This window comes from Elephas maximus, chromosome 4 (genome assembly GCF_024166365.1).
Source record: "Elephas maximus indicus isolate mEleMax1 chromosome 4, mEleMax1 primary haplotype, whole genome shotgun sequence".
NCBI classification, from domain to species: domain Eukaryota; kingdom Metazoa; phylum Chordata; class Mammalia; order Proboscidea; family Elephantidae; genus Elephas; species Elephas maximus.
The window spans coordinates 180394802-180418353 of NC_064822.1; the positions used below are offsets into that span (position 1 = coordinate 180394802).

Genomic DNA, 23552 nt, shown 5'->3' on the forward strand with positions numbered 1-23552 from the left:
TGTCTTAGGCAAGTGGAGTAGTTAATAACCGCTTACTGTTGTGTCCATCGAGCTGATTTTCAACTCACAGAGACTTCAGACGACAGAGTCGAACTGTCCCCTAGGGCTTTCTAGGCTGTAATCTTTACAGAAACAGATTGCCAGGTCTCTCTACCACAGAACCACTGGGTGGGTTTAAACCACTAACATTTTGGTTAGCAGCCAAGTGCTTAACCAGGGTGCCACCATGGCTCCTAAACACTGACTAGCTGGGCTTCGAACCGGTTTGTTCTGGTTTGAATCCCTACTGAGAATTTGCATTTCTAACAAGTTTCCAGGAAGTTATATGTAAGAATCACCTGGAGATCTTGCTACAATGTAAATCCCGATTTGGTATATCTGGGGTAGAAATGCAAATTCTCAACAGGGAACTTGTTAGAAATGCAAATTCTCAGCAGGGGTTCGGACTGGACCGAACCCATTGGAAGCCCTGCTTACTAGGCTCCCAAACTAGTCCTGGGAGCTATGAGGATATACAAGCTAGGATGCCTGTCTTCCACTGGCTTCCTGCTGCCTTTGGAAAAAACCCAAATTCCTCCCAGCGTGGCCCCTGCCTACCTAACCTCCTGCTGCTTTTCCTGGCACACACCCGGCTACATCTTTACCAGCCCTAAGTTTCTCAGCGTTCTAAGCTTGTTTGTACCTCAGGGCCCTTGCACTTACTGCCTGGCTGGCTCTTCCCCCAGTCACGTGACCAGCTCTTTCATAACCTTCAGATCTCAGCTCAAATGCCCCTTCTCCTCAGAGTCCTTCCTTGCCCACCTTACCCACAAATCACCACCTACCCCAGCTCTGTTTTACTGTCTGAATTAGCACCGTCTGAAACAACTCTGATCATTAATTTACGGGTGGGGGCAGTTTACTGGGGAATCTCGACACAGTGGGCTACAAACCTGAACATTTTACTCTAATTGCTGCATTCTCTCACACTCTGCCAACTCCCCCTCCTGCTGGGCCCGTGTGACAGGTCCTCGGGTTACTAGAACTCACACCGGTCCAGCCCAGAACCCCAAAGCTTGTTCAAATCTCCTTCCTAGAGAGTGGGGAGGGGAGCAAGCCCTTTCTCTTCCTCATTCTGGGTGCCTTGGAATGGAGGGCCAGGGATGGGCCTCTGTGGTGCCCTAAAAGGCCCGGGGCTTGGTCTAGCTCCACCCGATGGAGTGGTGATTTTTGCTGCTTGTTGGGGACTGAGCCTCCTCTGATGCCCGTGAGCCAATCTCCCGTCAGGCCTGCAGGTGGGACAGTCCCAGTGCTTTTCCAGGTGGAGGGGGCAGCCTGCTGACTCCTCCCACGTGGAGTCACAGGCATCCATCCTGAGGCAAACCGAGGGTCACGAGGAACTAAAGTGGGACACCTGCATGACACCTTTCTGGGCACACTATGTGGCTGCCCTTGCTCTCCCTGCTGGCAGTGCAGGCTTCTCCCCAAGCCTCTCCACACTGAAGCCTCTGGTTTTCATAGAAGGGGGCAGGCACTGCTCCCCCAAGGACTCCCTGGCCACCCTGTGCCTGCAGTTGGCACCAGGCTCCAGCAGTTAGGTGAGTGGCCCGCCGGGGAGTGCAGTGCCAGCCTCCTTCCTTGGCAGCATCCTCAGACTCAGGGGGGCTCTCTTGGGGGTCTCCTTCGCTTAGTCCTGGGGGTGGAGCTGGGGAGGCAGGGACACACACCTCCCAACACTGCATCCCCCCTGCCCTCCCCTCCTCACTTTCCCACCTATTTTATCCTACAAACAGAACCCTGAGGAGCAAAGGGGTTGGGATGGGTGGTGGCAGCAGGCCAGTCCTGCCATCTCCTATTTAGCCCCGGGGAAGGTATCTGGCCCCAACTTTTTGTGATCTCTTTTAGAAGTGGGTTACTTAGCATCTCTTTTTGTCCACAGCTGTGGGGCCCTAGTTACCAGTTCTAGGGCAACCGGAAACATCCCCTCCACGTCCACTTGGCTGCGTATTGGAACATGTGACAGGCTGGCAGCTTAGCGTTGCTGACCGCCACGTCCCCAGTGCCTAGAACAATGCCCACGGTGAGGCCTTGGTCAATGTCTCCTGAAAGCATGGCTCAGTAAGACTGTCAGGGCCACGGTGAGTTTGTGTTGAGAAGTAACAGGAAGAGGACGAGGGAGTGCGGGCCGACAGCGAGGGCGCAGTGTGCCAGGATGCTTCCATGTGCTATTTCACTTCTTACAGCACTGTGGAAGGCAGCCTCATCATGGCCCTTTGCAGGTGATAAGGTCTCCCCCTGCTCTTGGCCAGGCTCTCCAGGAGGCAGAAGAGGGTGGTGGCCATGAGCTGAGCTCTGTGTCCATTATCCTGGCTCTGCCACCCTGTGCAGGAACTTGGCCAGGTTACTTAACCCTCTACCTCTGTTTCCTCATTTGTAGAAGTGGGATCACAGACACTACGTTTCGAGGATTAAATGAGCTCATACGCATCACGTGGCTAGCACATGCAGACCCGGCAGGTCAGACACGGGATCCCAAGTGATTCTGTTGCTATCATTATCATGGGGACAAACCCAGGGGTCTGTCCCAAAGCTGGTGGTCCTTTCAGGACATCCCCACCCTCTGAGCAGGAGGCCTCTGGGGCCCCGGGGCTGGGGGAGCCGGCCCATGGGTAAGGGTGACAGTAGAGAAGGCCTCAGCTGCCAGGTGGCCTGCAGCCCTGACGGAAAGGTGGCAAGGAGCCTCCGTGGGTCTTTAATCAGGGAAAGCAAGGAGGAGTGGTGTTTTAGGAAGATTACTCTGGCAGCAGTGGACAGGATGGGACAGTGAAGCTCAGTGCAGAGTGACGACTCCTGCCAGGCTCGCCAGAGGACGGTCATTAAAGAGAGTGGTTCTTGGCCCCCTGTGTACCCAGGGTCCCCGGCAGCTGGGAGAGGCTGGGCCCCTCATTAAGAAAGCGGTGCCAGGGGGGCCGGCAGAGGGCGCTGTGTTGTCAGCGACAGTGGCCACCACAGGGGAGCTCTGGCATCTGGACAGTTAGCAGAAAGGAACCTGTCTGTTAGCGATGGGGAAAGGAGAGGGACATGGGCCCCATCTCAGCCATGGGGCAAGTTCCAAGCCGAGTATTTCATCTGTGGCAAACTGTAAGCAAAGGCTGCTCCAGGCCCTTGTAGGCCCGCTGCAGGATGTGCCTTGTCCGTGGAAGGCCCTGGGCAGTCCCAGCCCTTCAGGGAGCCCGGCCCACCCTGCGGTGGAGAGCGGGTAGGACCACCCACTCTAACAAGGAGACGGACTGTAGCACCAGCCCAGGGATGCTCCCCCCGAGGGCCTGTCCACACAGAATGTTCTAAGCCTGGCTCACGGGCTGTTCTGGACCCAGTTGTGCTGTAGCTGCCAAAGTGCAAACTGGAACCAGGGCTGCCCCAGCCAAGAATGGAAGCAGCTGCTGCTGCTACATTTCATCCAATTTTATTTAAAGCTGTCATGATGTATTGGAAGTACAGAAGCAATTCCATCTCCTCTCAGCTTCCAAGGAGACAGAGCCCCTGCCAGCTTCACAGTGGTCCCTGCTGCACCGTCACAAGGAACAAGGCGCTCAGCCCCTTCACACCAAGGCGTGGAAAACTTCCACCTTCTCCCGGTACAGGTGGAGGAACTGCTTGGCCAGACAGTTGAAAGGGGCCTCATAGTTTTCCATCTCCTTCTGTGGAGAGAAGTTTAAGAAGTGGGTTGTGTTATTTTTATCATCATCAAAGAAGGCCAGCTCTCGCCCAACGCTTCGCAGGTGCTACATGCAATTTGCCTCATTTCACCTTCATGACATCTGGGGCTCACGACTGTCATTAAGCTAATTTCACAAGAAGGAAACTGAGGTAGGGAGAGATTAAGTTAACTTGGTCTGTTTCTACAGGGCCTGTACTTTAATCACTCTCACTAGATGGGTGGCGCGATGTTAAAATGAGACTCTTCCTCGCTTAGTTTTAATTGAGGCCCCGAAGGCCAAAACAACGTAACAGATGGCAAGGGTCCCCTGCATTGAAGAAGGAGCGCCAGACAAGAGTTAGCTCACCACCCCACCCCCCCGACCCCCATCAAGGGCATAAAGGGTGGGGGGTGAAGAGACCAGAGAGAATGTCTTTGAGAAAGTGGTTAGTGCTGTTTAGTGTGAGGGCGTCTTTCCCAGGGAGAGGCACCTCTCCCTCATCTTGAGCTCAGTAGAAGGGTTCAAGAGAAAGCCTGAGGCCTGAGGGGCCCAGGCTGGAAAGAATGTGGAAGCCAGCCAGAAGAGGGCTGCTACCAGCGGCCTGCACTGCCCCTCTGTCTATCCCACTCAAAGGCTGCAGCCCTTGCCCAGCCCAGTCACCGGCCAAGTGGGAGCGCCAGCCTGGACCTCCCTTAAAGGGGCTTGGCGGCCAGCCTCCAAGAGGGTGATGGATCCCCACAGGTAGGACTGGAACCCAGGCTGCAGGAGGGGTGAGCTGAGGCCCAAGGAGGGATCACGTGCAACAGGGACACTGCACCTCTGAGGATATGCCATGAGTCCAGAGAGGCCAAAGCTGATCCCCACAAAAATACTGCACCCCTTGCTCCGCATCCCTCCCCTGCCCCTAGACCACAAGCTGGGGGAAAGAGGGTGGTGGAGAAACGCGGAAGCCAGCCTGGCCTGGCTTTTCCACAGCTGCAGGTTAGAGAGAGAAGCACCTCTGACTTTAAATCAAACTTGGAATTTTGACAATTACCCAGGACCAGGCATTTTAATAACTGAAATAATGAATTTTATGACTAAAGGTGCCCAAAGGACTTCTCGTTATCTGAGAGCAATCAGGAAAGTTAGGGAACTTGCCCTGGGTTTCATCTAAGGGGGTGGCTGAGTAAGGACAGGGTGAGCAGGGACAGGCTTAGGGTAAAGAAAATCCTGCGGCTCTCAATCTAACAGCTATTGTTCTCCCGTTCTCTGTGTATGCGTGTGCGTGTGTGTATTTAAATTGTGTTTTAAGAAATAAGTTGGCAGAAGGATGTGCTACTTTCAAGACAGAGCTCAAGCTCTGAATGGAAAAGAAACTGTTTTGAAATCATCTGTGGCAGCTGTGAAAGGGCAGCCCCGACAGGAGACAGAGAAATGTCCCCATGAACACAGAGCGCTTTCCCAACTGAGGAAGGCCACGAAGCCATCAAGTTCAGCGCCTTCATTTCGCAGATGAGTAACCTGGGGCCCAAGCCCCTGAGTGGCACAAATGGTTAAGCACCCGACTACTAGCTGAAAGGTTGGAGGTTCGGACCCACCTAGCGGTGTATGGACAGGCGGTCTTGGCGATTGGCTTCAGAAAGTTCACAGCCTTGAAAGCCCTGGGGAGCAGTATTACTCTGCACACACGGGGTCGCTGGGAGGTGGAATCGACCTGATGGCAACTAACAACAACAAAAACAACCTGGGGACCAGAGGGCAAAGTGGCAGCGCGCCCAGCCTAGAATCCAGATCCCCCATTCAAGAAAAGCCAACCTTCTCACTCTGCCAGCCAGGAGGGTAGATAATGTGAAAGGAAACCTGTTCCTGGGGAGAAAATTACCTGAACTTTCCAACAAGAGAAACCCCAAGGCAAAGGAAACCAGCTGGCCAAGAGCAGAAACAGGTGTGGTAATGCTGACCCTGTGCTCAGGAGTGAGGGTCAGCTTATAGCTGAGAGCAGTATCTGTACAAGCTCACGACTGCAGAGGGCTTGAGACTGTTACCCTCCAGCCAGACATAAGGCGAGTCACTGTCCTATCTGCCAGGCACTTGGGTTTGCAAGGGCATAATGCCCTCAGCAACACCAATGTCCAATGGTAAAAGGCTACATCAGTCGGAAGTACAGTTAAACGCTGAATGAAAAGAGAATGAGGCTTAAACAGCACGCACACGAAGATTTCTAATTGAATTCTAAAGCTCTTGAAAGCGAGATCTTGGTAGAATACAACATAAAAAGTAAGGGATTCAACGCAGGTGAGCCTCAGTATACCCCTAGGAGTGCTCCTGAAATAGCACATGTCAACCGAGCCATTTTCTAGATGCATTCAGAGGGCTTGCCAATCACAGGAACCCTTTTCTTCAAGAACTAAACGTAATCTCACCTGCATACTTTGGAAACCTCTAGAGGGGGTTTGCTCAGAGTGAGGTAAACTGAGAGCAGGCACAGATGAGCACTTGGACCAAACTAGAATTCTGTCCCTGAGTGTCTCAAAGTAGCTCTGTGGGAGGCCAGTGCTGTGCCCCCACCCCAGCGATGCCACCCAGAGCACCCCTTCCAGAAGGCCCAGGATCTGAAGCTGGGCAGGCCTGAGCTCCAGCCCCGGTTCTAACCCTCATCGGTTGTACAACCAGGGAAGGCAACATAACCTCTGGGACAGGAGCAGCTGCTTGGTAGGGCTGTAAGACGAAACAGACAATGCCTGCAAAACACCTGGTGCACAGCTGGCACTCAGCACATGTTAGCTCCCTTCCCCCTCACCTCCCCTTGAGGAGAGTGAGCCATGTGGATTTTCCCTAAACTGGTTTGTATTTGTATTACCCAACTTCTTACAGTGAGGAACACTGTTTTACTTTATTAACTTTAACTGTTTCAAGAAATACTTTTTTTTTTTTTTTTGCCCGAAATGTCCAAACAGCAAAGGGTTCGGAAGTTAGAGAGCCACACGGATACCTTCTCTAGGTGAGCATGAAGACTGCCTTTCTGCACTGAGTCAGAAGGGAGGAGATGGGCCTGGCATGGAGACTTGGCTGCGCCTCAAGCAGCATTTGGTTATATTTCCTTTTTAATTACAGCTTTCTTAACCGAGCTGCCAGTGGTGCTTCTGTTAGCACCAGCTCAGGGGGGACTAGTTAACTTGCACAGTTAATACCAAGTACTTAACTGCAGCCTCAGCCTCCTCGAGCATAATTTATACCTGCTCGTTTCAACAGCATAGCAACACCTGAGCAGGGTTTAAACACGCGGCCCGGAGGCCTGTGCTGACTGATGGGTTGGGCTGGGTTTTAATTCTCGAGTTCCATCAAGAGGGCTGGGAACTGTGGGATGTTGGGGTGAGGGGACAATTTCTCCAATATGAATGGCGGTAGAGGGAATACTGAAATCCTGTTGGTGGTGGTAGGAGGGCTTACTGCTTTGCTCAAAGGCGTACTGTATAAAAGATGAAGAATCCTCTCTACAGTAAAAGCTCACTAATTTGAAGTTCATCAATTTAGCGTTTGTGATAATTGGGCCAGAGGCAAGGGTGACATTTATCTTTGTACAATCTATGAGTATTAAAAATAAGTAATAAGAGTACACCCAAAATCACTTGGGGGAGCATTTATACTTAAAAGAAAGCAAACGTTTGCTGTGCCCCAGGCTTTTTATATGCACCAGCTAGATGTTTTTCTATTGGCCATCTTATTTAATTCTCACATTTATTACTCAATGAGGGCTGTATTTTATTCTCCCCATTTTACAGATGAGGAGCCTGAGGCACCAACAGGTTAAGCAACACGGTGAGGTCCCAGAGCTGGTCCTGCTACTCACCATTGGAGGTCCAGCACTTGCTTTTAACCACTACACGTTCTTCTAAAGGAAGCACGCAGCTTTGAGGGGATTTAAAAAGTTCACATCCACGTTGGTATAGTTGTTGTTGCTAGTTGCCATCGAGTCAATTCCAACTCATGGTGACCCCCTGGGTTTTCAAGACTGTGACCTTTCAGAAGCATATTACCCCGCCTGTCTTCTGAGGTACCCCTGGACTGGTTCAAACCAGGGCTTTGAACTGGTTCATTCCAGTTTGAACCCCTGCTGAGGGTCTGCATTTCTACTCCAGATCTACTGAATCGGAATCTACATTTTAACAAGAATCTCAGGTGATCTTGCTACCTTACATATACATAAGAATCTTATGATATGTATACATGAGAATCACCTGAGATTCTTGTTAAAACATTCTGATTCAGTACATCTGGGGGTGGAAATGCATGTTCTCAGCAGGGGTCTGAATCGGAATGAATCAGTCTGAAGCCCTGGTTCAAACTATCAACCTTCTGCCTAGTTGTTGAGTGCCTAACCATCTGCGCCACCCAGGGACTCTATCACATGCATATAAGCAATTGGACAGCATCATCGGTCCAGGTTCGTAGCTGTGGCCACTGCAGAAGCCGCTGTAGCTGAAGGAGAGTTGAAGTCAAAAAGGCCCTCCAGGGTATTAGTTAGCCCACTAACTCTTTTGGAGGCCCGAGAACCAGGTCTGGAGGCCACAAAGCCAGGAGCAAGGGCCGTGTTACAACCACAGCCATTCCAGTGGAACAGGCCTGGCAGGTCATCCCAGCACCCCGGGGAGGGGCGCCCCGCTGCTTCTGCAGGGGCCAACCTTCGCTTGGCTGGCTTCCATGGTGCAGTCTCCCATGAGCACATCTGCTGGGTAGAGCCTGGGTTGCATGGCTGCACCCTGGCTTCAGGGAGGCTGGGACTTGACAACTCCAAACATAGGATCGTTAGCACTGGGCAGACAAAAATCGTGACTTACATGTCCCTGGGTGGCACGAACAGTTAAGCTCTTGGCTGCTAACTGAAAGGGTGGCGCTGAGTCCACCCAGAGGTGCCTTGGAAGAAAGTTCTCTTGATCAACTTCCAAATAATCAGCCACTGCAAACCCTACGGAGCACAGTCCTACTCTGACACACATGGGTCATCATGGGTCAGAATCGATTGACAACATGTTTGGTTTTTTGTTTTGGTGACAAATTCCTCTGATTTCTGCACTTCATGAAGTGTCCCACTGACTCTACTGGAGGGCATTCAGTGGCCTGGAGTCACCTGGGGTAGCAGCAAGCTGGGGACAGGAGCCCCGGTGGGAATTAGAAAACATGGATCCTCGTCCTGGCTGCCCCCTTCACTGGCCACGTGACTGCGGGCAAGTCACTTGACCACCTCAACACTGAAGTGAGGATGATGGGGCCAACATCTGGTTCCAGGACTGATGTGGGGGTCCAATGAGATAAGGTTCAAACCCACCGTAGCCTATAATATCTCACGCCAATGCCAAGGGCTACTATAATTGAACACGATACACTCGCATTTCTTACTAATGGAGACAAACCTTCCCCAGGGCTGGCTGAATGAGCTGCATGTGTTGAGTGGCTCTTGCTATGTTGGGAAAATACCTTGGGCTAAGAACGTAAACACTGGTTCCAAAGGAAACATGGCGGATGCATGTGAGGTCGCGTGAAAAGCCACTGCCAGCAGAGGCCCACTCCAGACTTGGCACCGGAGCAAGTGGAGGTACTTACCACGGATGTTTCAAAACATTCCAGGCCTTGGCCCAGTGCCCACGCCTGGGCCTGTGACGACTCCACCACTCGTCTGCCGGCCAGGTCGGTTTTATTCCCCACTAAAACACCTACTCAAAAGAAACCACTGAAAGCATCACATTTAACTGTGGCAGTCTGGGGGGTGCAGCTGGAGTGACAGAAGAGCAGGCACACGAGTTTTGGGGGCGCGAAGCATTAGGGGAGTGAAGCATCACGTGACATAGGCTATCTGACGCGAGGTGGACCCCATGCTGGCCCCCAAGGGCCACAGAGAGGACAGAGGGGCTGTGCTCTTAACACACAACTTTTTTGCTCAGCCTTTTTTCCAGACTTCACGTGTGCCTGTCTGCCTTGTCTCCTTCAGGCTGCAAGCTAGTGACAGCGAGGGCCCCCTTTCCGTGAGCATTTGCGGTAATTCCTAGCACATGGAGCAAACTTCAAAAATGGCCATTAGTACTAATCTGAGGCCTGGACTGAAAGTCAGGGACTCAGGAGACAATTTTGCTCTGCTCCCAGCTGCCTCAGCTGCAGCTAATTTTCTGTCTGTCTCTGGAGATCGAGTTCTCTGGTGGTAACGAGGAAAATTTGTTGATCGCACACGGGGATGAAAAAATAAACTGATTTAACGCATTCAGAAGTGACAACAGGACTTGAAGGTTTCCTTGTATCCCACACACATGAGAAAATGGGGAACTCTTCCCTGGGCCACTTTTCTGGAAGTAACTCAGATGATAGCACCTTCCCCCTCATTATCTTGAGACTCCCCTCAACCCTGCCAAGGTGGGTGGCATTATTCCCATTTTAGACTTGGAGACTTGTGGCAATTCGCTGAGGTTTGCGTGGCTCCTAAGATGCTAAGGCAGCGTATAACCCAGGCCATCACACTCAAAGCCTCGGATGCCCCGTTTTGCACCCACAGTGGCCTCTGCAATGACCTCTTGCTCTGGAAGGGCAGAGGTGCTACTGGGAAGCCCAGACATCCACAATGCCTACCTGGGAGGTAGCTGCCTGGGGCCTGTGACCGAGCCTTCTCCAGCCATTTGCTGCAGTTGTTGAAGGACTGCTCATTGGTCACATCATAGACGAGACACAAGACGTTGGGACTCTCCCACTGCACAGAAGGACAGGATGAGCGTGTGTCAGTAACAGTGACAGTGACTTCCAAGAAGAAAGACAATTTGGCCTTCCACAGGAAGGGGTACGTGGGTGGTAAAAAAAAAAAAACTGTAAAGGGGCCATGAGTCAGCGAACTGAACCACACCCACAGATGTGAAGCAATTCAGCCCAAGGAGTGAATGGGAGGCCGGGCTCAGTAGTGGGAGGCTGGGTGCAGCTACATGAGGGTGCGAGCTCCGGTCTGCACCATGCACCAGGCTCTCTGCTGGGGGCTTCCATTCAGGAAGCTGTGAAACCTCACAACTTTGCAGTTAAAGATCTCTACTTTGTAGCTGAAGAAGCTGAGTGCAGAGAAGGTATCTAAACAAACAAAACAGAGACAGGGGTAGGACCTAGGCTCTTCTCTGCCCAGATTGCTTTCCTCTGCCGTTTGGTTTCACAAATTCACTCTTCCCTTCATTTTTGTTAAGAGCCTACTACAGTGCCGGGTGCTATGCTTTTCTGGTTTGCAGGCCTGAAAGATGATTCTTTCTTCCATTCCTCTGTCTTTGGGAGCTCCTTTGCTTGCGTCTTCTTAATAACAAAACCAACCGCTGCTGTCGAGTCGATTCTGACTCATAGCAACACTACAGGACAGAGTAGAACTGCCCCACAGGGTTGGATTTTCCTAACGCAAACAGCACTGCATGGCCTTCCTGTCGGGTCTGTGCTGCCCTAACCCAAACGAGACCAATTACCTCTGGCTACGCTCTCAGGGGCTGTTCTGCAGCTACCCGGGGGAGGTGGTGGGGCGGCGGGGCGGGGGGGGTACTGCGCAGGCTGTGGTTGTTCACCTGGTATCTGGGACTCCTCCTAGCCAGGCCCTGGTCTCTGGGCAGCCCCATCCCACACAATTAACGTGTGGCTTACTTCTGGGGTGTTGGTAACTTCCCAGACAGCCTTATGATCAGCTCCTAACTGAAAGGTTGGTGGTTCAACCCACCCAGCTGCGCCATGGAAGAAAGGCCTGGTGAACTGCTTCCGTAAAGTTTACAGCCAAGAAAACCCGTATAATACCTGCTGTGGCCATGCGTCAGAATCACCTCGAAGACAGTGGGTTTCTTTTAGTTTTTTAGTAACTTCCCAGGGCGTGGGGAAGACTCCTTTTCCTTCCAGTTGTCCCTGGAAGGCCAACCCAGGACTGGCTCTGGAGGGCTTGGTCCCCACCCACTCAAGTTACACTGGCTTCCAGAGGAGTTCAGGAAGAGAAGCCGGGATTCAACCCCACACCTCACACTTCCCCGCCACAGCCACGCTGAACTCGTTTACTGCACACAGGAGGTGTCTTTGTGGGGCATAAAGCCAATGAGCCCCCTTCTCCCACCCTGTGGAGAAGACCCAGGATTTGCCTGGGACCAAGCCAGGACCGGAGCAGGAAAGTCCAGAGACAGGCCAGCTGGAGGCAGGTGTGAGCTGACGGGCAGTGGGGGCCCTTACTGCCCATCCACCCTCTCCCACTGGGCATGGCAGCACCTAGTGCCAGGCTGTGCACACAGTAGGCACTTTGTTATCATCATGAATCTACGCAGGAGGGCAAGCCCTGTGTGCAATGACCATGGTTAGAGCTATTTCTCTGAATGAGACAACCAGAAAGAGCAGAAAACAATTTCGATGCAAATGGAGTTCTTCTTGGAGAGGAGGGGCAGGCTCTGGAGAACTCAACCTTCTAATGAGCTCACTGCCCAGATTAGCCAGACTGTTCCCTTGGAAGGGACAGTACACTGGGTCCTGAGGTGGCTGGGCAGGAGGTGCGAGGACAAGGGCACGATGCGCCCTGGGCAGCACAGGGAGCATTTCCTGAGCAAGCCCGAGTGGGACGTCCCCATGGAAGCTCTGGTAACCCCAACCAAAGGGGTGGGCCAAGAAGTGAGCCTCATTACGGCACCTCTGGAGCACTCCTAGGAGTCCCTGGGTGGCCCAAACAGTTAGGTGCTCAGCAGCTAACCACAAGGTTGGAGGCTTGAGTCTCCCCAGGGGTGCCTTGGAAGAAAGACCTGGTCTACTATGAAAAATGACCAATCGCAAACCCTTTGGAGCACAGTCCTACAGTGATACACATGGGGGTGCCATGAGTCAGGATCGACCTGACAGCACTGGTTGGGTGTTTTGGTTTAGCTGCTCCCGGAGGGGAGAGGACACTGGGTACTGTCCTAGGATGGTGCCGAAGGAGCACCATCGGAGGGGGTACTCAGAAGAGCAGCTCCAGACCGGGAGGGGGTGCAAGGCCTGAGCTCCGCAGGTTCCGGCATATTTGGAACCTGGCCATTCCAGACCTGGTGGCGGGGAGGGCTCATGTGCATAGCCACCCCTACTTGCCAAGCGGCCACCAGTCCCAAGGCTGGGAGCAATGCCCCTCCAGGAATCCTGCCATGGTAGCTTCTCTCGACTGCCACAGTGTAGGGACATTTCTCTGAGTGTATGGGGCACATGGCGGGAGGTGGGGAGAGGAGGTTAGGAAAAAGACTGTACGCTACTTGCCAGTTTATCCAGCATTTCAGAAAACAGCTCCTTGCCAGCAGAGTCAAAAATGAAGAGTTCCTGGAATCAGAAAGGCATGTCCCAGGGGAAGGAAAAACTTGGAGATGGACAGCGGTGATGGCTGCACAACACGACAAACATAATTAATGTAACTGAATTACACGTGTAAAAAGGCCAAAATGGCAAATGTTTTCTTATATATATACTTACCACAATAAGACAAAGTAAGGTTGCCAATGCTATAAATATTGATCAAGAGTTTAAAAAGAGAAAAGGAAGACATGTCCCAAGAAAATCTACACATAGGGAAACCACTGGCTGCGTTGTCATAACACTCTCATAGCAGACACACGTGTGTACACAGGCATGCAGGTGTGCACAGTTTCCCGACACTCTCTTTCCCCAAGGCATGGGAAAGATGATGGGGAAGGAATGAGTTCTCGAGTCTCTGCGGTGCAGCGATGGTCTCCCCCATAACCCAGCACCGTCCGAGGTGTCTCATCTCTCCTAACCCCGAGATCAGAATACCAGGAGCAGGCTGCCTTCCCACCTGGCAGAACAGAAGGCTCAACAGGCTGACAAGTGCTCTGGTTTCCAAAAGGTCATTTGGCACCTTGCTAACCAAATTGATTTTCAAATCGTAAAACCATTCTTTTTAAGGAGGTCAGCGCACAGGCCCAGGGAAGGTGGTTAAAGTAGGGCAGTCTGTCATCGTTCCAGGATGGCGGAGGGGTGGCCTGACAGAGGGCGCAGAAGCTCCTCCCTGCCCGTCCATGCCTTGCCAGCCCACGTGGAGGCCCCTCCTCGTCTTCCCTAATCTCACCCCGAGTGCCCTCCCTGACTGGGATTCCCTCTGCTGGTTTCTGACACTCAGACCCTGGGACACACTGTCTGAGCATCAGCTCCATGGTCTGCTTGGCACACTGGTCATCTGTGCCCTTGTCTTAACCCTTCTCAACACATCAGGGGGCTTAAATTTTCTTCATCACGGACCTCTTTAAGAATCTGGTGAAAGCTGTAAACTCTTCTCCAGGAAAGTACACACAAACATGCATCCTGCAAATCAATTTCAAGAGTTCCTGTATTCCTACCCACTTAAAAACCTTGATACCAGATGATAAGTTCCTTGAGGGCAAGGCCCCATCCTGGTCTGGTCTTCGTTATTTCTCCCCAACACCTGGCTCCTCCCTAGAATGCTCCCTGCGCTCAGTGACTCTGTTTCCAAACGCTCAGATTCATCTCAGTGAGTCCTTGTGCCACCTACCATAGGAGGATGATGGGACCATGGGGACCCTGGGGCCCAGCTGGAGTAGCACTGTGTTCCCGCAGGTGACGGGCACCACTTACCACGCTGTCGCCTGTGTCAGGAACTGGCACCGTCTTTACCACCAAATCCACACCTGTTGTCTGCCGAGGAAAACCAGAGATTGGCCATCAGAGGGCTCCGAGGGGGCGTTATAGGAGGGTACAGTGGACACTCCAGCCCTCAGGGGAGTAACCACAGCCTAAGCGTTTGTCTTCTACACCCACTTCTGATGAAAAGTAGCTCTGACTGCAGAAGTCAGAGAGCACCATCTAAGCTTGTCCTGCCCCTACCCACAGGAGAGTGGCCACATATGGTGACCACGTGTCGGGTACCAGTGGATGCGCCCTGCAGATAGTCCCCACATGGCTCACAGGAGAATGACCTCCTCTTGGCCATTCCAGCAGCCTCCTGGCCTCCCATCAGGTCTCTTAGGATTCTTCAAGGAATCCTGGGCCCTTCTCTGTAAGCCGAGACTAGGCCTACCAGCCCCAGATCTCACCAGGGTGTAGCTCTTCTGGAAATGGGCTCCGTCACTGCGGAAGATCTGTGCCAGGGCGGTCTTGCCCACCGTTGGGTCTCCTGCGAGGTCAAAGAAGAAGAGAACACGACATCAGTCCTGATCAGACTGGAGACCCTCCCACTATAGCACACTGATCTAGAAACCAGTCACTTCAACAAGTTTACAGAGGAAACGGGCCTGGCTCTCACAGGAACATGCTCTGAGGTCACTGGCAGGGCAACGCATCTATGAGGCCGACCACGATGGCTGGAGCTGCATTTCTTCAAGGCTAATCCTTTCATCCAAAAGAATCGATCTAGAAGGTAACCAGAGCTTAAGGAGGGCTTTAGAGAGCTGGGAACAGAACTGACACTCGTAGGCTAAAGCACGCCCTGTGGCCTGCCACTTTTAACTTGAATTTACTTTGAAGTCTTGAAGGTGAAGAGGTATGACCAGGCATAGGCAGTTGGAGACTCACTTGATCAATTGAGGCAATATGAGTTTGGAGCTTCCACCTGAATATATATATTTTTGGGCGCGGAGGGGGGTAATGCTAAAGGGCTTGGGAAGGTTTCCAGTTCTGCACTTCTGGGAAGCAGTAAGTCAGAGGCTACATTCACCACCCTGAAATCCAGTTCCCAGCAGTGTTCTCCACCCGTACCTTGGTGAGCCCATCTATGACATGGAGAAGCGCCTTCCTAGTCCTCCTGGGGGCCTCTCCACCAACGCGACTTTTAATAGCGATTATTTCCTCCGAGCTCATCTTACACCTCCTGGGTTTATCTTCTCAGCTTCCCTTTGTTCCCGTAAAAAAACTTGTTGCTTTCAATTCTGACTCAGAGCAGCTGAGGAGAACTGCCCTACAGGGTCTCCAAAGAGTGGCTGGTGGATCTGAACTGCTGATCTTTTGGTTAGCAGTGGAGCTCCTAACCACCGTGCCACCAGGACTCCACTCATTTACACAGCCCCATAAATTAGTACCTCAAAACTAAAGGTTTAGGTCACAGTTTCCAGTCTGAGATCTGGACCTTTCAGAAGCCTGTCGGGAGGGAGTTTATCTGGGGTTCCTCCGGGGCCTCCCATCATAGACAGCGCTGGAGGTTCCCTGTGGCCATCTTTAAATCCCTGTGCCCTTCCTGCCTTGCTGCCGCAGGCTCGGCCTTCTTTGGATGCAATCTCTTTTCCACTTTGAGAGTCTTACGCTGATTTGCACTCATCAGTCGGCCCCCTGACAGCACGCCTGTTTTCTCTCCCACCCTCCGGGTCCTCAGCACAACCCCCTCCGTAAGCTGCGTCCCTTCTCCTGGCATCACTGATACAAGTTCTTCACCTCCGCTCCCTATTTTACAGTCGGTGTCAACACTTCGCTTCCCTTGCCTTCTCGATAGTCTGCCACTCTGATCACTTGTCAGTTTTGACTTTTCCCACCCATCATTTTCTCTTGAGAACAATGATTTGGCTGCTCGCGGTATTTCATGGGATGTTAACTCCTCCAGGTCTGAGTGAGCCAGTTAGGTCTTGCTTTTCCATAGAAGGGAAGCTTCCCACCATCTCATTCATCCCTTCCCACACCACTTGCCTAAGGTCAGTATCATTAACCTTGTGTGACAGATGAAGAGACCGAGGTTCAGAGAAGCTGGGTGAGCTGCCGAGGGTTCCAGCATCATGCTCTCTCCCATCCCCTCCCAGAGCGCAGTGACCACTCTGGTTCACTTCCATTACTGCAGCCTCCTTGATATCTGGGGCCACCACAGCCTGACTTGGGCCGGGTGCACAGCTCTTGCAGGGCAAAAGGAGCACACGCTTTCCCTTTTGGTGCCATGACTACATCCACCCTCCTGACTTCAATTTTGCTGCTGAATCTGGTTGGCAATTGGCTCTTCCCACTTGTGAAATCCCCCACAAATTTGTTCTGGCTAATTTCATAAATCTTTTCTCCGACTGTCAGTCAGTGCCACCGACACTTATGGCAAACCTCCTGTGCTGGCTACAAGGAGTGAGCCGAGCACAGGGAGGCGAAATAACCGATAAACACGTTTGCGGAGCAACAAGATGACAAGTGCAAATTCAAATAGCACAAGCTGAGAACCCAAGCATCGGAGGGAGTGTTGAGGGAAAAAATGAACTGGCGGGAGGACCAGCATGGTAGACGCATCCCCAGGGACAGGGGCTGAACCCTGGGCTGACAGCAGAGGGGATGACGCCCGCACAAATATGATGCAGGAGGGTCAAGAGTGGCCTCATAATGGCCAAGTCCAACAGTCTCCTCCATTTTCATCCTCCCTGACTCTCTGAAGGCTGTGAGCCACCCTGGAACGGCCCACCTGCCTCAGCCCTCTGTCCCCGTGGCCACACAGCCTTGAGCTGGCCTGGCTCTCCAGTCACTCTGCCTGCTCCTCTTGCCGCCATGGATGGTAGGTACACCTCGTCCTTCTCTGCCTCCCAAATGGGCATTGCTGAGGGTCTGGCTTGGTCCCTTGTCCCCACTCCTTGTTGCTGTTAGGTGCCGTTATATTGAATCTGACTCATCGCGACCCCATGTGACAGAGCAGAACTGCCCCATAGGACTTCCTAGGCTGTATCATTATGGGAGTAGATTGCCAGGTCTTTTCTCCTGCAGAGCTGCTGGTGGGTTTGAACTGTTGACTGTTCAGTTAGCTGCTGAGCGCTTAACTGTTGCACCACCAGGGCTCCCTGTTCCCACTCCACTCTGTCCCAATTTCCCTCATTACCTGGGCTGTTGCTTCTTGAGCCAGGCTCCTTTCCCAAGCTTTTTCCGTATTTCAACATCTGATGGACATTTCCACTGGAACGAAGGCCTTCACCCAAACTCGGTCTACAGAGGGCTCCTGCCGTGCCCAGTCCTAAGAGGTGCTGGCGACCTATCTCACCTTTCTAGTTCCTAACGCTGCCATCATTCTCCCTGATCCCGGACTTCAGGGACACGCTGCAGTCACCTCCGACCCTCTGACTGCTCCTTCTCCTTCCTGCCCGGATCCTCGGGTCTCCTTCCCATTCTTTATACCTCTGCTGTATCTCAAGCGTACAGCTCCTTCGTTCTCTCTGCTGACACTGCCTCAGACCCAGGGCTCTTTCTTAGCCCCAAACCCACTCCCTCTCTGCACTGCTTCACGATGCCAGGGCCAGGGTTTAGAAACTCAGTTTCTCCCTTGCCAGGGGCTTCCTGGTAGGCTCTGCCCATGGAGGTTCTAGAGGACGACCAGAAGGCTGGAAGGGGCGGGGGACTTGCTTCTTCCTGTTTGTTTGATGCTTCTCTTCCTGTTATCCTAGCTAAGGCCTTCACCTCACAGCAGCAATTGGTTTTTGTCTCTAGTTGTTTTTTTTTTCCTTTTGCATTCCCAGGCTAGCCTTAAGGAGCCCTGGTGGTGCAGATGGTTAATTGCTTGGCTGCTAACTGAAAGGCTGGAGGTTAAAACCCACCCAGCAGCTCTGAGGGAGAAAGACCTAGCGATCTGCTCGCGTAAAAGATTATAGCCAAGAAAACCTTATGGGGCGGTTCTACTCTGTCATATGTGGTTGCCATGAGTTGGAATCAACTCAATGGCACCCAACAAGACCAGCCTTATCATGCCTACTCACCAGGTAGGCAGTGTCCCCTTCTCAGAAATCTGTTTCTCAGCTTCTAGGTTCTGATAACCCCACCTGTTCCCTCTGTGGGGTGATACTCTTTCCTGCAGTTACTAACTGTGCTTGCTGTCTTAATGTCCCCTTTTGTCTCTTCAGTCCTCTAATACTTGCTTAATTAATACCTTGTATTCAATTCTCACTGTTGAGATACCTAGTGTAGCTTCTGTTTTTCACCCGGACCCTGACTTATGCAGTACTTGGTCCCAGAAGTGGTCTTAAAATGCTGACCCTTGAAGAAGGTGTGGATTTGGAACACAGGGCTGAGCTTCCTGCCAGTGATCTGGGGCATGTGGTGGCATCACGTGCCAGTTCGCAGCTCCTGAGGTTCCAGCAGCAGCTGGCAGCACCAATCCTCAGAGGTATGGGTCCTGGCTCTGTGGGCTCTCCTCTAAGTTTTTGACATTGCCAACCTCCATCTACCACTTCTGTGTCCTCTCAATGTTTCCTTCTTGCTTTTTTAGTTTTCCAACACCTGTTAGACCAATTCCACACACTAGACTTTCTCTGTTGAAATGACTAAAGCATTTTCTGCTTTCTTGACTGAGAAGACTTAGCTCTCTCTGCTCGATACCAGGTGGGCCTTCATAAAACAGTGCTTTCCCCCTGCCAGGCTCTCCCACAAACCCATCAACAATCCCTTCCATTGCCTGCCCCTTTCCACAGTCAACCCCAGCCCACCTTCCAACTCTCTCTCCAACTACCCCTTACTCAAAATCTGGGTGCTCCACTCCTATTCTCTCGGTCTTTGAAGATTCCTTGAGACCACCTCCTTCCAAGTCCAAATCCTGCGCATTCTCTGCCAGGCAAAGCCCAAACAGTGTCTGTCCTGCACAGCCTCTCTTCATCTTTGCCTTTACCTGTATGGCTGATGCGGCTCACTGCACGTAGCATGACATTTGATGTCAGAGCTGTCTTACAAGGAGAAACCACTGTTATCCCCACGTATGCTGAGAAACCATATATCATAATACTTAAGGGCGCAGGCTCTGGAGCCAGACTCCAGCTCCACCACTTACTAGCTGTGTGACTTAGCTAAGTTACTTAATCTCTCTGTGCCTCAGTTGCCACATCTGTAAAATGGGGATAATAACAGCACAGATTTCGTAGAATTATTATGAAGATTTAAGGAGTTAATTTGTATCCCATTGCCATGGATTCAATGTCGACTCACTGCTGCCCCACAGGGTTTCCAAGGCTATAAATCTTTACAGAAGCAGACTGCCACATCTTTTTCCTGCAGAGTGGCTGGTGGGTTCCCACCGTTGACCATTCAGTTAGTAGCCAAGCGCTTAACCACTGCGCCTGGCATAAAAAAAAAAAAAAACCAAACCCATTGCTGTTGAGTTGATTTCAATTCCTAGAGACCCTATAGGACACAGAAGAACTGTCCCATAGTTTTTAAGGAGTGCCTGGTGGATTCAAACTGCCAGCCTTTTGGACAGCAGCCACAGCACTTACCCACTACGCCACCAGGGTTTCCGTATAGTAAGCACTATTTAGGTGTTTAAGGAGCCCTGGTGGCACAGTGGTGAAAGCATCGACTGCTAACCAAAAGGATGGCGGTTTGAACCTGTGGCTGTGCGGGAAAAATATATGGCAGTCTGCTTCTGTGAGATTTATGGCCTTGGAAACCCTATGGGGTCGCTATGAGTCAGAATCGACTGATGGCAGTGGGTTTGGTTTTGGCATTTAGGTGTTTATTAAGTAAATAAGACACAGACAAAGGTCAATTGTTTTCTTTCTTTAGCCAAACAATTAGCAGCTGTGCCTTGAGGTACTTGTCTGGTATCTGGCACACAAAGAGCACTCAATTCGTGTTTGCCACATTACAACTTACAACATACATCTCACCGCTTCCTTGCTTTAGCCTGGGCCCGTTCACCCTGGTATTCCCAGTGTGACTCACACAAAGCAAGTGCTCAATAAATGTGTGTTAAACGAACAAACACTTGAATATCAGGTTCCTCACGTGCTAGTTATGTGAGAGGAACGACAGACAGCTTAAACTCAATTTAAGCAGCAGGCCTGTGAGGGGTGGAAGGAAAAACACAATGAGTGGAGGGTGTGTGTGGTGGGGACAGTGTGGAGAACAAGCATTGGGACATGGGAGACGGAAGATGGTTGGGGCTGATGATCCGCTAGGCTGAGGTCTTTTGATCCCTGGAAACTTCCAAGAGGAGATGTCCTTGAGGCCTTGGAAAGAGGCTACAGACTGAGAAGCAAGCTGGAGTTCAGGAATCACCTACTCAGGCCGTGGCTGAAATCAGATGAAACACATACCCGAGGGAGTGGATGTAAAGAAGGGCAGGTTCCAGGCCAGTACACCACGGGGCTAAGAACAAAGCCCTGGAAATCCAGTCACCCGGCTCTGCATCCCAGCTCTGCTGTTTCTGTTTCTGGCTGTGTGACTGGCTGCAAGTGTCCTAACCTCTCTGGGCCTTAGACACCTCATCTGTAAACCCATAGGGCTGTCGTGAAGATTCAGTGAGGTGATCTGTGTCCAGAGTTTAACTGTTCAGTAAGTTAGCCCTATAGTGGAGAGCTGAATTAAAGAGAGCGAAGGAGAAGCCCGTTTTAAAAAAAAATCTAACTTCACAAATGAAAAGCTTTCCCACGTTATCTGTGAGGAAACTGAGGCTCCGAGAAGTGCTTTGTCCAAGATGACACAGCCAAGAAGAGGGACAGCTTGAAGAATTTCCGCTACACAATACTGCCTCCCCGCCCCCGCACTCTGCGAACTAGCGGTCTCCTGGGGCCCTTGAATTTCTTCTGTTCCAATATGATCTGAGCTACTGCTGTCAGTCATCCTTCTGTGTGGCCCTTTTATTTTCACATTAGAAAAGTCATTAACAGTATTAGCATCTATTTTCAATCTGGAAGAGAGGACAATGCCAAAAAGCAGTCTCTTTTTCTCTACATGGCCTCTGGCTGCTGCTTTTACTGAGCTGGTCAAGAAACCCTACCTAGGTCACAGGTTTCAATATTAACTCGGGTGAAGAGTTTCGGAGTTAGGCAGATCTGAGGGTTGAAATCCTGACTCTGACCTTCACTAGTGGGTGACCCTGAGCAGGAGACTTCACATCTCAGTGCACCTATCCCAGCGTGCTATGGTGAAAGGGTTAAATGACATACATGTGTCTGGCGTGTATATGGCATGTATATGTCCATGTTCTGTGGTTATAAATCTATAATCCAGACAGCTGTGCAGAATGACAAAGCGGGGGAGGGGCATTACAAATGTGAATGGCATAGCCATTCATCCTACAAATATTTATTGAGCACCTACTATGTTCCAGGCATTGTTCTGGGTGCTTGGAATGTATCAATCAACAAAACAGAGAACTCTGCCCTTGGGGGACTCATTTCTGTCCTCTGAGAGTGGGGCAGCACTGTGTCTTTAAGTCGTAAAGGTAACATAGACGAGCCTTTACCAAACACCCTGGTCGGCTCTACATTTCTGTCTCCTAACCCTGCTATTAGGAGTCCTTGGGTAGCACAAAAGGTTAAGTGCTCAACTACTAGCCAAAAGGTCACAGCCTTGAAAACCCTACGTAACAGTTCTACTCTGAACAGATGGGGTCACCGTGAGACAAAATCGACTGGACAGCAGCTAGTAACAACCACAATCCTGTCTATCAGAGGGGGCGGGGTTAGGAAAAATATCATAAGACTATCAAAGTCATTGGTGCCTAACTGTGGGTACAATAAGTCCCTGGGTGGTGCAAACGGTTGGTTAAGGGCTCAACTCCTAACCGAAGGGTTGGAGGTTCAAACCAACCCAGAGGCACCTCAGAAGAAAGGCCTGGCAATCTGTTCCCAAAAGTCACAGCCTTGAAAACCCTGGAATGCAGTTCTACTCTGCACACATGGGGTCGCCCTGAGAAGGAATCCACTCCACCCGTAACTGGATTTAGTTGAAGCATGCTTTATTCACTTAGCCTGATTTCTTAACAAGTCTGCTTCTCCTGAGGACAGCTCGAACTGGTGAAGGCGGTCTCCGCGTATGACGGGGACCAGGTGGATCTACTGGAGCGACACGTGTGCACTGGAAGCTAATTCTTCCATCCCTAATGGAATTGACTCTATCAGTAATTACATTAAGTCACGTTTGGGAGCGAGAAAAAGAAATGGGTAGACAATTACGTGAACAAAAGCTCTCGCTACACGACGCAGCATGTAGACTCCGGAGATCACCGCAAGTTTTCCGACTCACCTGCCAGGATGCATTTGGCTGCTAGCTTCACCATGGTAACCAACCACCAACGACCAGACAAGGGAAGAGCGGCTGCTACAAGGGTTGGTGAGGTGGCTTCGAGGGCTTCGGGGCGACCAGACAAAAGGCAGGGGATAGAGCTGACTCAGAGGACCTGTGACTGCGGTGCGGATGGGGACAGATGGGGCCTGGACCTCCTGGCTGGGCTGGGGGCGGCTATCGGGCGCTACGGTCCGGTGGGTGATATGGAGAAGGGGGCTAGAGATCCCGATGGGACCCAGTTCAATGCCTCGGAAGGCAGGGTGAAAGGTGCAAGGGAGGCGACGCGGCTCCGGCCCCCAGCCCAGCCCCTCAGCCCAAGCCCTGGCAGGGCAGAGGGGCAAAAGCCACCAAGCCGCCGCTCCCGCCCCAAGCACTGAGCCGGACGCGCTAGCCCGACTAGCGTCGCCCACCTGCCCCGCCCCCTGGCCCTTGATTGGCTGCTACCAAAAGCTCCCACCCCCGATGTCCTCTAGGAGAGCCAGTGGGAGGAGGAGGGCGGGGCGTGCAGCCTTTTCTTGTGAGGCAATTCGTAGTGGTATCTGCTCTTCAAGCTCATCCCGCTTGGCAAATGGTTGAAGGAGAGACATCAATCATTGTTCTCTCCCGCCCCCCCCGGCGGAAAGTCCCGGGAAAAGAAGCTTTAACATCTCGTCGTCAGAAGCGGCGATAAAAGAAGTTTTCTGATTGGCTAGAGGCTGGCCTGCACCATCTTTCGGGAGGATTTGCCGCACCACACCCCCCCCCGCCCTACTGGAAATGGTTTCGCCTACGAGCGTGCCTGCCAGGCCCGCGGGACTCAGAAACCGCGCTTGTGCAGTAGACGGGACCGCAATTGCTAAAGCCGGGTCCTTGAGCCTCTTGACTTCACGGGGGGTTGTGTTGCTTCCCCGAGTGCGGGGCATCGCGGCTGTGAGGTGCCTCCAGAAA

At 51.9% G+C, this 23552-nt stretch overlaps 1 protein-coding gene across 2 annotated transcripts; it reads right to left on the reverse strand.

Annotated features, from left to right (window-relative positions):
• Positions 1–3431: 3431 nt before the first annotated feature.
• On the reverse strand, positions 3432–23021 carry IFT27 (intraflagellar transport 27). Of its 2 annotated transcripts, XM_049884339.1 has the most exons (8): positions 22584–23021; positions 14723–14802; positions 14265–14324; positions 12918–12977; positions 10278–10395; positions 9264–9373; positions 5261–5386; positions 3593–3680 (listed from the first exon to the last, which is right to left on the reverse strand). In XM_049884339.1, the coding sequence occupies exons 1-7, from the start codon at positions 22615–22617 to the stop codon at positions 5261–5263; spliced, it is 588 nt and encodes a 195-aa protein (XP_049740296.1). In that variant the 5' UTR covers positions 22618–23021; the 3' UTR covers positions 3593–3680. The 2 variants fall into 2 exon arrangements, with proteins under 2 accessions (XP_049740297.1, XP_049740296.1); XM_049884340.1 differs by lacking the exon at positions 5261–5386 and having other exon boundaries at positions 3432–3680.
• Between the last annotated feature and the right edge of the window lie 531 nt (positions 23022–23552).

Excerpts from the sequence above, each read along its gene's own strand:
- IFT27 (XM_049884339.1), bottom strand. The coding sequence starts at position 22,617 with ATGGTGAAGCTAGCAGCCAAATGCATCCTGGCAG. Across the intron at positions 14,803-22,583 it reads AGCCAAATGCATCCTGGCAG|GAGACCCAACGGTGGGCAAG; the intron begins GTGAGTCGGAAA and ends TTGACCTCGCAG. Across the intron at positions 5,387-9,263 it reads AATGTTTTGAAACATCCGTG|TTGCCATCAGGTCGATTCCA; the intron begins GTAAGTACCTCC and ends TGTTGTTGTTAG.